The 14,949-nt window shown below is 44.0% G+C and overlaps 1 protein-coding gene across 5 annotated transcripts in view; it reads left to right on the top strand.

Moving 5' to 3' along the window:
* LOC132406161 (protein ENL-like) overlaps window positions 1–14,949 on the top strand; it is a 110,738-nt gene that overhangs the window by 61,668 nt on the left and 34,121 nt on the right. For all 5 annotated transcript variants that reach the window (XM_059991438.1, XM_059991439.1, XM_059991441.1 and 2 more), the window contains exons 3-4: window positions 10,839–10,921; window positions 14,165–14,308. In XM_059991438.1, coding sequence (XP_059847421.1) covers window positions 10,839–10,921; window positions 14,165–14,308 — 227 coding nt within the window. The remainder of the gene's footprint in view (window positions 1–10,838; window positions 10,922–14,164; window positions 14,309–14,949) is intronic.

The raw sequence follows: 14,949 nt of genomic DNA, 5'->3' as shown, positions 1-14,949 counted from the left end.
TAGAGAATGATCCCAGGAGATCAGCAGTTTCTGAGATACTCAAACCACCTGATACCGACAATCATTCAGTGGGGAAAGTCACTTAGATCACATTTCTTTCTGATTCTGATGTTTGGTCCAATCAACACCTGAACCTCTTGACCATGTCTGCATGCTTTTATGCATTGTTGCCACACGATTGGCTGATTAGGTATTTGAATTAACGAGCAGGTGTATTTACTAAAGTGGCCACTGAGTTTATTTCACATGGACGGCCTTTAAAGTACCAATGAGCTGAACTCGTGCATTGAGTTGTTACCAGGTGATTGGCTGATTAAATATGTGCATTAACAAGCAGGTGTCCATAATAAAGTGTAAAGCTTGAAGTGTAATAATGCACTTAAACTTCTCACAACCAATTAATCATGTAATCCTAAAACATGATTTGAAGAGTTAGTCCAGCAGTGGACCTCTTGCCTAACACCAGTTATTCAAAGCGATTTGTAGTCTTGCGAAATTGAAGTTCCAGCGAATAACATTTATCATTTAGGACATCCTGTTTTTAAAATAATTGACGTGCCTGCACCCAGCATTGCTGACAACAGATTCACACTATTTCTTTCGCCATGTTTACATGAGAAGTTTTGAAAACCTGGTTATCTGATCTACCCATTAAAATTAAGATTGATGGCTCAAATGAAAGACTGCTTGATAATAAGCAAAGAAATTGAGACATACTTGTATCCCTCTAACAACAGAAAAGGTTTATTAAGTAGTAATTAGTCCCATACATTGAAGGTTGTGGAATATTTTGGCGCCAAGTGTGGGTAATACATTGATGTGGCATTAGAACAACTCAGGTTTGATAAACTGCAAATCCCTGTGTTTTTTTTCAATTGAGCAGTGGCGAAGGTAATGGGCAGCACTTCCTAGAGAAGTTAAAGCAAAGCACAGCACGTCCCCCTCTACTGATCCCCCTCCAGGTACTGACCTCTGCAAGTGTGACAAATGCTAGCACCTGTGCTGACACCTCCTCCCTCACCACCACTCAGGGTTGTAAGTAGTCCTTCCTGGTGAGGCATTGAAGTCTCACGTGTCAGTCCGTTGGTGTCATTCATTTACGGCTGGTGCAGCCTCCTCTGTATTGGTGGGACCTGGCTCAGATTGTGGGGCTGGTTCATTGAGCACCTTTGTAACAGCCATTTTAATTCCCAGATCACCATGACTCTCCATGTCCTCAGGATCGAGGAACAGCACTTCATATTCTCCCTTGGTCATGTCCAACCTGATGGCATGAACATCGATTTCTCTATTGATAACCATTTCCCTCATCACCTCTTCTGTTTTCCCTCCCCCACCCTCTTGATCTGCCTCCCTTCCCTTTATTCCCTGGTGCACTGTCTTCACCAATCCTATCTCACCTTTGCCTCTTTCACCAAACATCTCCGAACTTCTTGTATCTCCCCCCCCCCCCCCCCCCGTGATGCTTAAAAATATCCACTTGACAAACAAAAAAAAGACTCGTAATTGTGTAATGTCTGGAGGAAACTTGGAGTCGGCAAAGTGCCTTTGTTGCTGTATTGACGGTAATACAGCTATTGACTTGTTCACAGCACATATTTACTTGGCAGCGAAGAGTTAATCTTTTCATGATATAGATTAAAGGATTATTATTAAAGGAAATTGAGTACCTTCTACCACCAATTATGTCATCACAAGAGAAATGGGAATGGTTTAAGAAAGGGACCCTCCTGTGTTTTTCAGTTCTTGTTTGTTTATGAGTGCTCCCTTATTTCAACCAGTGACCAATAGCTCATTGTCTTTTGATTACGCACGGTAGTCCCGCGTGAGCTATTAGTCAAGGCTTATTGTAACTGCTGCCACAGCTGATGCGACTGTGTTACACTGAGGAGATGTACATTATAGAAGAGACAGCATAATCCAGTAGATTTATGATGAGCACAAACTAAAAACTATTTAATCTAATCAGGCATCTTAGATCTCGGTTGGTGGTCTTAGTTAAGAAGCACCAGGTGCTTTTGAAATGTGTGAAGAATTTTGCCTGTCAGCACCTGCCTAGTGAGTGAATTTCAGAACTCTGAAATCCTCCTCTCATTCCTGTGTTAAATTTCATCTGCCATGTCTACCTGTGTTGCTGGCTTGTCAGTGACCTCGTGGAGGTCATGCAGGTTATTTATGATTTTAAGACCCTTCTCACATTTGGTGATGAGAACAGGGGTGTGTAATGAGATGAAGAAATGCTACAAATCTCTCTTCCTTCATCAGGCAGCTTATCAGCAGCAGTATCATTTTCTCTTGAGTGTACATGTGCTGGTACCTCTGCAGATGTGATGACTGAGGAATTCCTTGCCACAGACAACTGACTAATGATCAATTTGGAGGGACAACAGCCAGTATGAAATGGTGAAATCCTTCCTAAAGTCAGTGTTCTCTGTAAGGCTCAATTCATGGGTGACAATGATCTAGAACGAGGAAGAGTTGGCTCAGGACCATTTCCAAATGGAAACATGGAAGCCAACAGTATAGATTGGACAAATTCTGGTACATAAGGTTATAGATCCTGTCAGGAAGGGGAATCATTTAGTCCCAACTAATTCCCTTTGATTGACGGCAAAGGACATTGTATTGAGTGACTGAGGATGGATGGGCATCGTTATAGGTATTCTAAAATGAATTACTCATGATTTTGATGGAAAGAGTGATATTGCAAGTAGAGAGAACTTACTTGAAGATACTTAGTACATTTCAAATATGTTGCCCTGTGTTTCTATTTCAGCTTTTGATGATTTGGGTGATTCAAAGAATTTTAGGCTACCTACTGCCCAAATACTTTGATTTGTCTGGATCATAAGCCATCCCTGTGTTTCTGTGTGAAGACGAAACGATCTGCCTGGGCTGAGCATCTTGTTATTTATTTAGGGATATAGCACAGTACCCAACAAGCTTGCGCCACCCAATTTCACCCATGTGACCAATTAACCAATGTAGCATTCCATGTACCTTTGGAATGTGGGAAGCCAATGTGCCCAGAGGAAACCACACAGGCATGGTGGAGAACAGACAGTAGTGAAATTGAACCTGGGTCACTGGCACTGTAGCTTCATGTTAACTGCGAAGTTACCGGGCCACCCCTTCTTCCTCTGTTTGGTCTGAAGATTTGTCAAAGCATTTCTTCAATTACATAAAGTAATGGACACATATGGATCACTTTGATAACGTGATCCCAGTCCTCTACTCTTTTTACCCGGAACCATGCAAGTATTTCTACCTTGTATATCTTTTATCTCTTTTGCCCATTCCAAGTAATAGTAAACTTCTGGACTATTTACAACTCATCAATGCCTTCAAATAAGGAGCAAATCATAAACACAAGGAATTCTACAGATTCTGGAAATCCAAAGCAACACACGTGAAATGCTGGAGGAACTCAGCAGGTCAGACAGCATCTGTGGAAATGAATAAACTGTTGATGTTTCAGGCCGAGACCCTTATTCAGGACTGGAAAGAAGGAGACACTAAAATAAAGAAGATGGGAGGGGAGGGGAAATAGGGGGCCGGGTGAAGCCAGATGGGTAGAATAGGTAAAGGGCTAGAGAGGGAGGAATCTGATAGGAGATGAGAGTGGACCATAGGGGAAGGGGAAGGAGGAGGGGTTCCAGGGAGAGACCAGTACTGAACGTAGTATTCCAGGCGTGGTCTCACCCTGTATTACTGAAGTACAAACTCCTAGCTTTTGAGTTCAATTTGCCTGGGGATAAATGATAACATTCTGATGGTCACTTTCCTTGACGCATCCACCAAAATAGGCTTAGAGGGATGCAAAGTTCTTTTTGATTATGACCTTCATGGTTTGGAATGGCTATCACTTGTTCCAAGTCACTTCAAGCTGGGTGCACATCGAGCATTTTACGATGACCTTACTAAGGGAGTAATGCTTCAGGGCAGCTTCACTGGTCCTTTTTAGAAAATTGTACTCAGTAGATATCACATTCGGAACTTCAATTTATTTTTTCAAAAGTTAGTACCAAAGACTAAAATAATGGAAAAACTGTCTGCTTTCATGTTTTGGAATAAGTGATCTCTGGTCCTTATTCAGAACCTACAATATTTCTTTTGATATTTTGACTAACAGCTCATTCACACTGGTTGGAAGAGGGCCCCCATTTTCAGATGGAAGGTCTTGAGTCAAAATTTTGACTGACCATTACTCTTCATAGATGCCCCTGACCTGCTGAGGTCCTCCAGCAATTTGTTTTTTTTTTGCTCAAGTTTACAGCACTTGCAGTTTCTTGAGTCAGTTTCTCTTGCACAGAAAAATGCAGTTCCCTGTTCCCTGTGATGCAAAGAAAATAGGCAGTTCTCTTACTGAGAATCAGGTGCTTGGAAGATATTGCCAGAATACATATCATCTTCTAAGGTGGAACCAACTCTTTAAGGGGCAGGTGAAGGGATTTTTGAAGTTGTTCCATGTTCTGGAGTGTTTTGATAAGATCTGTAAAGCAGACTTTTGGAATATTTATCAAGCCCATAATGATCACTGCTATTTGACTTCGAGTGCTGCATTCAATGGTTTGCTAGTCTCAGTGGCTCCTCCTTTGAGTTTCCACAACTTCACTGGGCTAAGTATAAAAGTAAATTTATGCATTACAGTATTGTCCTTGTCATTTAATTATCAGTAGCCTCTCTATTGATTACTTGCCCCATCCCCAGGCACATTAGGGCTTTGTGTTTCAGGATTGATTAATTTAGAGATACAGTGTTGAACAAGCCCTTCTGGCCCAGCAACCCACCTATTTAACCCTAGTGTAATCACAGGACAATTTACGATGACCAGTTAACCCACTAACCATCTTCTGGGCTGTGGGAGCTCCCAGAGGACATGCACATGCTGACAGGAAGGACGCACAAATTTCTGACAGACAGGATGAGCTCCAACATCCCGAGCTGTAATAGTGTTGCGCTAACCACAAAGTACTGTCACACAAGTTAGGAATTGTGTGGTCTTTTAAAAAAAAGCACGTTGCCTTGTTTACTTAAGATAAAGCACGCGGCACCCTGGAAACGCGTTAATTTGTAACGTGGGACACATTTATCTACATTATTTTCCCAGGTCTAGTCAACCAATTCTACAGGAAGTTGGTCATTTGAACAGTTGAGGAGATTTTAAAAGCGACATGATCTATTTATAACTACAATTGTATTAGCATTACCTCCAGTAAGTGCTCAAGCTACAGAAGCTCAGTAATGCTCACTATGAGCATTGTGTAAAAGGCACAGATATTTGTGCTTATAAACCCGTTTATCACTAGCATCTTGGAACGTGTAGTTCAAGTTGTTCTCCTACACATGCTCGCAAACTGAAGCAATGTTTGTGGTTATGTTGTTTCCTTTCAAATCTCTTATCTACAGTTAACAGCTCGTTTTCCCAGAAAAAAAAGCTGGGGTCCTTTGCCATCTCTACCACTCTGTTCCATCTTCAAATAAAGCAACCTCCCTTACATGCTTCCATTAAGATAGCTTGTCTTACTCCCACAAACCACAATCATTTTAATAGTCTGTGAGGAAATTAGTCAATGCCTGCCAAAAAAAATCCAAGTAAACTACGCCTGCTGGACTTTTATCTAAATGTGAGTACCTTCCCAGAGAACTGCCGTCACTTTTTTGTGACCTTTGGTACTCCTGCTGCTGTGTGAGTCCAAGGTCCACGCTGGAGAGTGGAATGCTGGTATTGTCGGTGATGGTGAACTTGGCATGTTGAGGGCCAGGCTGCTCTGCCAGTTGACGTACAGGATCTCTGGGAAACAAACTTTGGTTTCTGAAAAAGAACAGATCCTATATTGCTGGTACAAAACACAAAGGATCTGGAGGAACTCAGTGGGTCGGGCAACATTTATGGAGGGAAGTGGGTAGTGGACGTTTGGGTTGAGACTGCATCAGGACTGGGAAGAGAGAGGGTTGATGCCGGTATGAAATGGTATGGGGAATGGAATGATCAAGAGCTGATTAGTGGGGACTTGCTGGGAGCAAATTGGGTTCTGTGTATCTATATTTTAATATTGTCTGCGTTTGAAAATTACTTCATTAGCTGAATTATTTTTGGGACTTCCTGAAAAGAGTCAGCAGTTTTTCATCATGGGTCCATTTCTGACATCTCTTTGGAAACAGAGTATCCACTAATGTATTTTTTTTTACAAACCTACTAACTCTCACAGTTATCTTAATTATACCTTTTCCCACCCTGCCATTTATAAAAAATACTGTTCCCTTCTGTCCATTTCTCTGTCTCCACCCCATCTGCTTTGAGGAGGAGGCATTCCATTCCAGAACACTTGAGATGTCTTTTTTTCAAAGAACAAGGTTTCCTTCCACTGTTGATGCTCCCCTCATCCTCATCTCCTCCATTTCCCACATATCTGCCCTCACCCCGTCCTCCTACCATCATAATGGGCATATGCTTCTCCTTGTCCTTGCCTACCGCCCCACAGGTCTCCAAATCCAGCACATCATTCTTCATAACATCTGCTATGTGAAGCAAGATCCTGCCACTAGGCACATCTTCCCCCTACCTCCTGGCTTTCCATGAGGATTTCTCTCTATGTAACTCCCTTGTCCACTTGTCCTTTCCCACTGTTCTCCCTCCTGGCACTTGCCCCTGCAAGCGTGATAGGTGCTTTACCTGCCCCTACACCTCCACCCTCACCATCATTCAGGGCCCCAAACAACCCTTCCAGGTGAGGTGGCACTGTATCTTCACACTTGCTGGGGCCATTGATTTGATTCAGTGCTCCTGTCTCCTCTATTTTGGCAAGACCTGGTGCAGACTGGGGACCGCTTGGACAGCTGCCTTCGCTCTGTTGCCCCTGAAAGGCAGGACCTCCTGGTGGCTCCTCATTTCAATTTGGCTTCCCATTACCATTCTGTCATGTCTGCCCATGGCCGAACCTACTGCCATGATGAGGCCAAGCTCAGTCTGAAGGAGCGATAACAAATGGATAACGTGAGCATTGATTTCTCCCATTTCACCTCCTCTCTGTCCATTCCCCATCCTGGTTCTTCTCTCACTCAGTCTCTGCTCCTCACCTGCCTATCAACTCCCTCTGGTTCTCTACCCCTTCCCTTTCTTCCGTGGTCCACTGCCTCCTCCAATCAGTTTCCTCCTTCTTTTGCCCTTTCCATCTTCCACCTATCACCTTCCTGCTTCTAACTTCATTCCCCCCTCATCTACCAATCACCTGCCAGTTTATTCTCCTTACCTACCCCCCCCCCCCCCCGCCCCAAGCACCTTATTCTGGCTTCTGACCCTTCCTTTTCAGTCCTGATGAACGGTCTTGACTTGGAATGTCAGCTATATATTCTCCTCTGTGCAGCCTGACCTGCTGAGTTCCTCCACCATTTTGTGTGTATTTTGGATGACCACTGACAATGTCTTTTATGTATGCGTTTTTATATCTTCAGGTGTATTGTTCAATGTGCAGTCGTCTTCTCCTTGGACCCTTAGTTCCCCTTGGAGCGTAGGCCATAGATGATCTCCTGTCATCCAGTCAGTGGTATGGTTGGAGTTTATCAATGGTTCTGTAATCCATTCTATTCACTGTACAGGGGATCGGCCTACACAGCTTCACCAGAGCCCTGTTGGCCGGCCTTACCCGTTTCCCCCCTTCATGACGGGGTCAAAAGTGCTGGGACAATGAAGGACGATTTGAAACAGGAGGGCACTACACACTGGGAGAGGGAGAATTATTGTCCGTAAGCACACCAGCCGGTTGCTCCGCGCACCTCGGACACCCCACTCACACTTTGCGAAAATTTGCCAAGTACCCAATGATAGTACCACTATTCTTGCCCCTCAAGTAATAATAAAAAAAGTGTGGGATTTGTGATTGATGGTCTGTGAGGGAGGGTGGCTGAAGGGGGCAGAGAGAGAGGGGGGGGAGCTAAAGGACTTTTCTCTCCGCTTTGTGTTACGGTGTCTGCTGAACATTCGCTTTGCATGTCTCGCACTCTCTGCAGTTTCCTAGTGGTTTTTTGTGAGATGCAAAAACTGCAACCTATTGCATATTGTCTGCACCTGACTGAACTGCAGCTTAAGCTCGACTCTTTTTCCTTTCCCCTTTCGCCTCTTGTTCCATTCACATCCCCTTCCCCACCCCCACCATGTTTTTTATTGTAGCTAAAGCTATGCAACTTTAACAAAAGTATCTCAAAGCTCCATGGACTAAATAATACCTACAGCTGAGATACAAGCAGTCAGTGCTGCTCTGATTATAATCTCTGTGCAGGCTATGTAGTTGTCTGACTAACACTCAGTCACAGCTATATTGTAAACGGTTCTCCACAGCAAGGAAGCACCACTATATCTGGAGAGGTGCAAAGGGTTTCAATTCAGTTTGTGGTACTTTCAGCAAGTTGATTAAAATCATTGCAACTGCATTAAGATAAAATACTCAAGATTAGATGCATTTTCTAGAACACTAAAAATAGAAACAAGGGCTTTAAATACATGATGCTTCGATTTTAAGTCTTGACTTGTAGTTCTCTTCAAAAATACTAAAGCTACAGTTTCTGAGATAAGTTTTATTTTCAGGGTTTTTGCTCGCTTATCATGCGGCAGAAAGTAATCTGGTGGTAGCTTTGATTGAAGGATTTTTTTTTAAGCTGCGGCCGTGACCAAAGGTTGGGATGTTGTGCTGGTATTTTGTTCCAGATTGTTGAGGATTTCTTTTCCCATCTGTTTTGCTGGCAGCAAGCCACACATTCACACTTGGCGATCTCACATAGGAAGGGAACTGGTTTCCAGTACGAAAGGTGCTCATTCTGCTGAGCTGTCCTCCGCTCTTACCTTGGCTAATTTCAGTGAGTAACTCGAGGGATCTTAAAAGGGGAGGTTTAAGAAGAGCATGCAACATTGCGGTTAATAAAACCAGTGAGAAAAAAATAAACTGAGCAGAACTTTGCTAAGCCGTCAACAGAAAGCAATTGCTAGCACCGGTGAGTTTGAAGTAAATTTATTATCGAAGTACATCCTATGTCACTGTGTACAACCCTGAGATTCGTTTTTCCTGTAAGCACACTCAGTAGATCCATTAGGGGCAGTATGGTAGCGTAGTGGTTAGCACACGCTTTTGCCAGTGACCCAGGTTCAGTTCCTGCCGCTGACTGTGAGGAGTTTGCTGGTTTCCCTCCCCCCGTGGCCATGTGTGTTTCCTCTGGGTGTTCCGGTTTCTCCCCACAGTCCAAAGATGTAACAGTTGGTAGGTTAACTGGTCACTGCAAATTGTCCTGTGATTCGACCGGGGTTAAATCAGGTGTGGCTGGATGGCACAATGCGAAGGGCCAGAGGGCCTACTCCATGCTGTATCGCTATAAATAAAACAAATTAATTTAAAATTGTTATCTTCTAGAGCAGGGGGCTCCCAACCTGGTGTGCACAGACCCCTCGGTTAATGGTAGGGGTCTGTGGCATAAAAAAGGTTGGAAACGCCCATTCTACAGTTTCTCTAATTAGAACCTCACCATTCAGCCCACAATGTTAACCGACTATGAGATCAATCTAACCACATAGCCCTCCATTTTTCTAAAAATGGTGAATCTGTGGAATTCATTGCTGCAGGTAGTTGTGGAGGCCAAATCATTGGGTATGTTTAAAGCAGAGATTGATTAGTTCTTAATTAGTAAAAGTGTCAAAGATTATGGGGAGAAGATGGGAGAAAAGGTTTGAGAGGAATAATAGATCAGCTATGATGGAATGCTGGAGTAGACTCAATGGGCCAAATGGTCTAACTCTGTTCCTATGTCTTATGGTTTTATTAACATTCTCTTAAATGTCCCTGATGTATCTGCATTTATCACCAACCTGGCAGTGTGTTCCGCACACCCACTGTTTTAAAAAAAAAACAGGTACCTCCGACATCCCCCCTATACTTTCCTCCAATCACCTTAAATTATTCCCCTTACATTAGTCATTTCCACTCTGGCCGCCCACTCTGTCTGTGCCTCTTACCATCTTGTCCACCTCTATCTGATCACCTCTCATCCTCCTTCGCTCCAAAGAGGATAGCCACAGCTCACTCAACCTCTATAATCCAGGCAGCTCCCCTGCGCCCTCTCTAAAGCTTCCTCGAATGAGGGGACCAGAAGTGAACACATTGCTCCAAGTGTGGACTAACCAGGATTTTGCAGAGCTACGCTCACAACATGCTGGAGGGACTCAGCAGGCCAGGCAGCGTCTATGGGGAAGAAAGCGCGGTCGACGTTTCAGGCCGAGACCCTTCGGCAGGTCTCTCGCTGCCTCGCGGCTCTTGAACTCAGTCCCCCTACTACTGAAAGCCAACACGCCGTACACCTTCTTAACAACCCTAGCGACCAATGAAGTTGGTGGAGAGTGTATCTTGTGTGAATTTCCTGGGATCTCTGCTGTAATAGATTATTCTTTCCTCAGTTGTTACAATTATATTTGATGAGGGTGTGGCATTAATTGATCATGGACACTGCCCCCTCCTCTTGTTTACATATTACTTGGTGAGATTGTGGATGCAGAAAAGGCTTAGAGTATCCAGCTTATGAGTATCCAGTTCCTTTAAAGTGAAGGGGGGGAAAGACATGAACTGGAGGCTGAAGTGTTTTTCAAAGTTGAAATGTTAGTTTTGCGAATTAAAAAAAAGATCTGATGCCAAGAGAGAATGATCTCTACAGGAGTATGCTGTTGATGCTCTTTAAGCAACTGAATAAATGTGGCTGTTTTATTGCTTATTGTTTGAAAGAGACCGTCAGTATGTGCTGCCAACGAGCTTTCAGATGTGGGTCTAACAGTAACTTCATATTTCTTTCTTCCAACTTAGTTTGTAAGGAGCCACCTTATAAAGTGGAGGAGTCCGGATATGCTGGATTTATTTTGCCAATCGATGTATATTTCAAGAACAAGGTACCTCTCTCTGCTTATGTTGAACCTTTAATTTTAACTGACTAACTAAAAGAGTGGTGGGGGGGGGGGGACCAGCAGAGTGACACTGTATTTCTGTCTGTCAGTGTCCCTATTCCCCCCCGTCAAGAACATTCTTGTGAATTGCTTTATCTGTGGCTGACTGACCTGCTGTATATTAAGTGATTGGTTTCAGTTTCCTGAGCACTCTTGGTGATGAGGGAAGGGTGACGAGTGGAATGCCATTGTGCTCTGAGATTCTTCCATTAAAGGCATGCTCGAGCTGGGCACTCCATAGCTTCAAGGTTCCAAAACCCCTCCTGATGGAGAGCAGGGATCTCCAACGTGGGATCCACTAGCCCCTTGCTTGATGGTGTTGGTCCATGGCATAAGGAGGGTGGGAACCCCTGCTGTAGAGAAAGATTCAGTTCTGCACATGAAGAACCTGGGATCGTAGCGCAGACGGCACTGGTTTCCAGCGTGGGCACGTGCTACTGACACGGTGGCTTTGGTACTTCCAGAGAAGCAGGGTGCTGGTCGATATTTATCATCCATTAGCATTACCAAAATATTTTTGGCTTGGGAATTTAGATCAATAGCCCCTAATTTCCGGAGTGCTCTTGAAAGGGGTGCCTAGCACAGAAGATCATATTGTTCGGGAATAATTAGTGCAGCAAACCTTCACTGGGACCTTGTGGAGAAGATAGATCAGCATTTCTTGGTCAATCTTGCTGCCATTTGGCACCATATATCCTGGTTAAATCCCCCTTCTAACCTTCACCTGACTAAATGGCAGCCAAGCAGCTGAAGGAGCACCCAACTGTCCGATTGCCTGATTTATCCAGTTCCTGTTGGTCTATGGATGTTGTTGCCTCTCTTTGTTGGTTTCACTTTTTGCCACAGCCCACAGCCCTGCAAGAGGTGCCCAATCCCATTCTGCTGGCTCTGAGGCCTCTGCACAGATAGGTATGGTAGCAGACACTTCCTACCACACTGAGCAGAAAGGAGCGTGGGTACAGGCTGCAGAAAAGTTCGGGGTGACGGTAGCGTGGCAGTTAGTGCAAGGCTGTTACAGCTCGCGGCGCTCCAGAGTTCTGAGCTCAATTCCAGCGCCATTCTGTGAGGAGTCTGGGTTTTCCCCAGAACTCTGGTTTCCTCCCACAGACCAAGACCTACCAGGTAGGTTGATTGGTCCCTGTAGACTGTCCTGTGATTAGCTTGGGGTTAACGGGGATTGCTGGGGCAACATGGCATAAAGGACCGGAGGTGTCTACTCCAAGCTGTATCACTAAATAAATAGCTCTCAGTGGAAGAAATATTACTTGAGACTGCAATTCTACAGGGGAAAAAATGCAAGTGCAGAAGAACTTGAGAACTTGTGCTGAAGCCTCCTTCAATTTGGCTCTTCAACCCTGTTCTGTCCATCATCCCAATCGTGATTGGTTTTCTTCCTCAGCTGCGAGCTCCTGCACTGTCTCCAGTCAGTCCCCTTCTTGTCACCGCTGTGCGCACACTCAAGTGGCACATTCTCAAGTCTAGTTACAGAGAGAAACTGGGGCGAGAGTCCCAGGCCAGCCTTCTAGGAGAGATCGAGTCGGTGGAGTGTCCGAATTAGTGGGAACATTTAAGAGGATCTAGAGACATTTTTAATTGACACTCAGCATACCGAGACGACAAAATTAAGTTGAGGGAAACAGACCTTTCAGTTGACAGGCTTATTGGAAAAAGTAAAGCTACTTCTGAATTTTAGGAAAAAAAACAATAAACTGCTGACGTTGAAAGAAGGGTAATCTGAAACAAAAACTGTCTCTGCCTGACCTACTGAGTATTTAAAACATTTTTTGTTTGTACATCCGAATCTTGCAAGATAATTTAAATTCTGATTTCTAATCTTGGGCAGCTTTGGGAGGTTGTGGAGGGGGACACACTGCCACCTTGTGGTCAGAGCTGGATGTTTTGAGTAAAAATGAGATGGTGGAAATATGAATTTAGAGTAGAAAATGCTAGAAATACTCTGGTGAGGAACGTCCTGTGGAAAGAGGAATGGTTCATGTTTAAAATCAAAGATTTGATTTTAGACTTCTGAACCTTTTTTTAATCTCTTTAATCGTCTTCTACTATCTATTGATATTGTAACTTATGGTAATTTATTGTATGGCAGTAGTATAGTACAAGTACAATACGTTTCATGATGCTTGTCAGTGACAATAAATGTGATTCAGATTCAAAGATCCTGCACCAGAACTAAGAAATAAAGGGTAGCGTAGTGGTCAGCACAACACTTTACCGTACCAGCGACCAGGGTTCAATTTTCGCTGCTGTCAGTAAGGAGTCTGTACGTGCCCGCGTGGGTTTCCTCCCACGGCCCACAGATGGGCCAGTTGGTAGGTTAAATTGCAAATTGTCCCAGGAGTAGGCTAGGATTAAATCGGGGGATTGCTGGGCGGCCCAGCTTGAGGGGCCACAAGGGCCCATTCTGTGCTGTACCTCAAGGGGCAACAATGAACAATGATAAAAGAAGTTGGTGTTTCGGGCTGAGACCCTTTGGCGGGACTGGAGAGTCTCAGCCCAAAATGGCAATTGTACTCTTTTCCATAGATGCTGCCTGGGCTGCTGAGATCCTCCAGCATTCTGTGTGCACTGCTTGGATTTGCAGCATCTGTATATTTTCTCTCGTTTGTGATAGGAGTTTGAACGTTCTCCCTCTGACTGCACAGGTTTCCTCCAAGTGCTCTGGTTTCCTCCCACAGTTCAAAGGTGTTCCGGATGGTAGGTTAATTGGTCCTGTGATTAGGCCAGGATTAATCCGGGGATTGCTGGGTGCCGTGACTCGGAAGGGCCGGAGGGCTTACTCCATACTGTATCCCAAAAATAAAGCAAAAAAAAATTGAGGTAGAATGTGGGAGTGTGGGAAGAATAAGATAGGGTAGAGTTGATGGGCTGAAGGGTTTGTTTTTATACTGTTTTATTCTATGATAATATTAAAAATAATGCTGTAACAGAAACGCAAAGCAGAAAGATTTCAGTGACACTGGCAGGTCTGTGGCATTGCCACATTTTGTACGTTAATTTGTGAACATCATCCATCAAGTACTGATGTGACCACTGCTTTGAGCATTTAATTGATATTTTAATCAGCTATTTTGGAATTTTTGCTTTAAGTGCATCACATCTTCCTTATGAAATTTTATATTAAAGCGCGTTCACATTTGAATGGGTTCTAAATGATTATTTTTCTTTGATTAGGAAGAACCGAAGAAAGTCTGTTTTACATATGATTTATTCCTAAACCTGGAAGGGAACCCGCCCGTGAACCATCTACGCTGTGAGAAACTCACTTTTAACAACCCAACCAAGGAATTTCGACGCAAGCTTGTAAGGGCAGGAGGAGTAAGTTTCTGCCACTTGGCAATGCACTATAGTTCCTCACTTGGCTGGATTTTTTCCCATTCCTGAGAATACCTTATCAAAGCAGAGCAGTTTGCCTCTCGTTTGATGGCTTCCTACTGGGCAGAAGTGAGTCTTTGTTCACTGGCAGTAGTGATCCTTCGGAGACATGCAAAGTCCTCTTTGTAAAGCCGATGGAAAGCTCCAGCCTCCTTGGCCCCCAGAAGCAGCATAACCGCACAGAGCATTAGCGGGTAGACAGCAGTTCAAGTATGAAACATAGAAGGTTGCAGCACAGTACAGGCCCTTCAGCCCACAATTTTGTGCTGACCTTTTAACCCACTCTAAGATCAAATTAACACTTCCCTCCCACATATCCCTCCATTTTTTAATCTGTTTCGTTATGTAAGTGTCTCTTAAATGTCTCAAATGTTTCTGCCTTTACCACCACCCTGACAGTGTGTTCCTAGCGGTTATCATTCTGTTGAAAGAAATGCCTACCACTGTGTACTTTCCTCCGATCACTTCTCGTATTGCTTATGACCGTCCTGGGAAGAAGGTGCTGGCTGTCAACTCTGTGCCCTTTAACATCTTATACACTACCTCAACTCTCCTCTCATCCTCCCCTTCACTCCAAAGAGAAA

Source organism: Hypanus sabinus, chromosome 16, assembly GCF_030144855.1.
Source record: "Hypanus sabinus isolate sHypSab1 chromosome 16, sHypSab1.hap1, whole genome shotgun sequence".
Taxonomy (NCBI): Eukaryota; Metazoa; Chordata; class Chondrichthyes; order Myliobatiformes; family Dasyatidae; genus Hypanus; species Hypanus sabinus.
The sequence above is the reverse complement of the archived record's forward strand: the minus strand, read 5'-3'. Positions and strand labels throughout refer to the sequence as shown.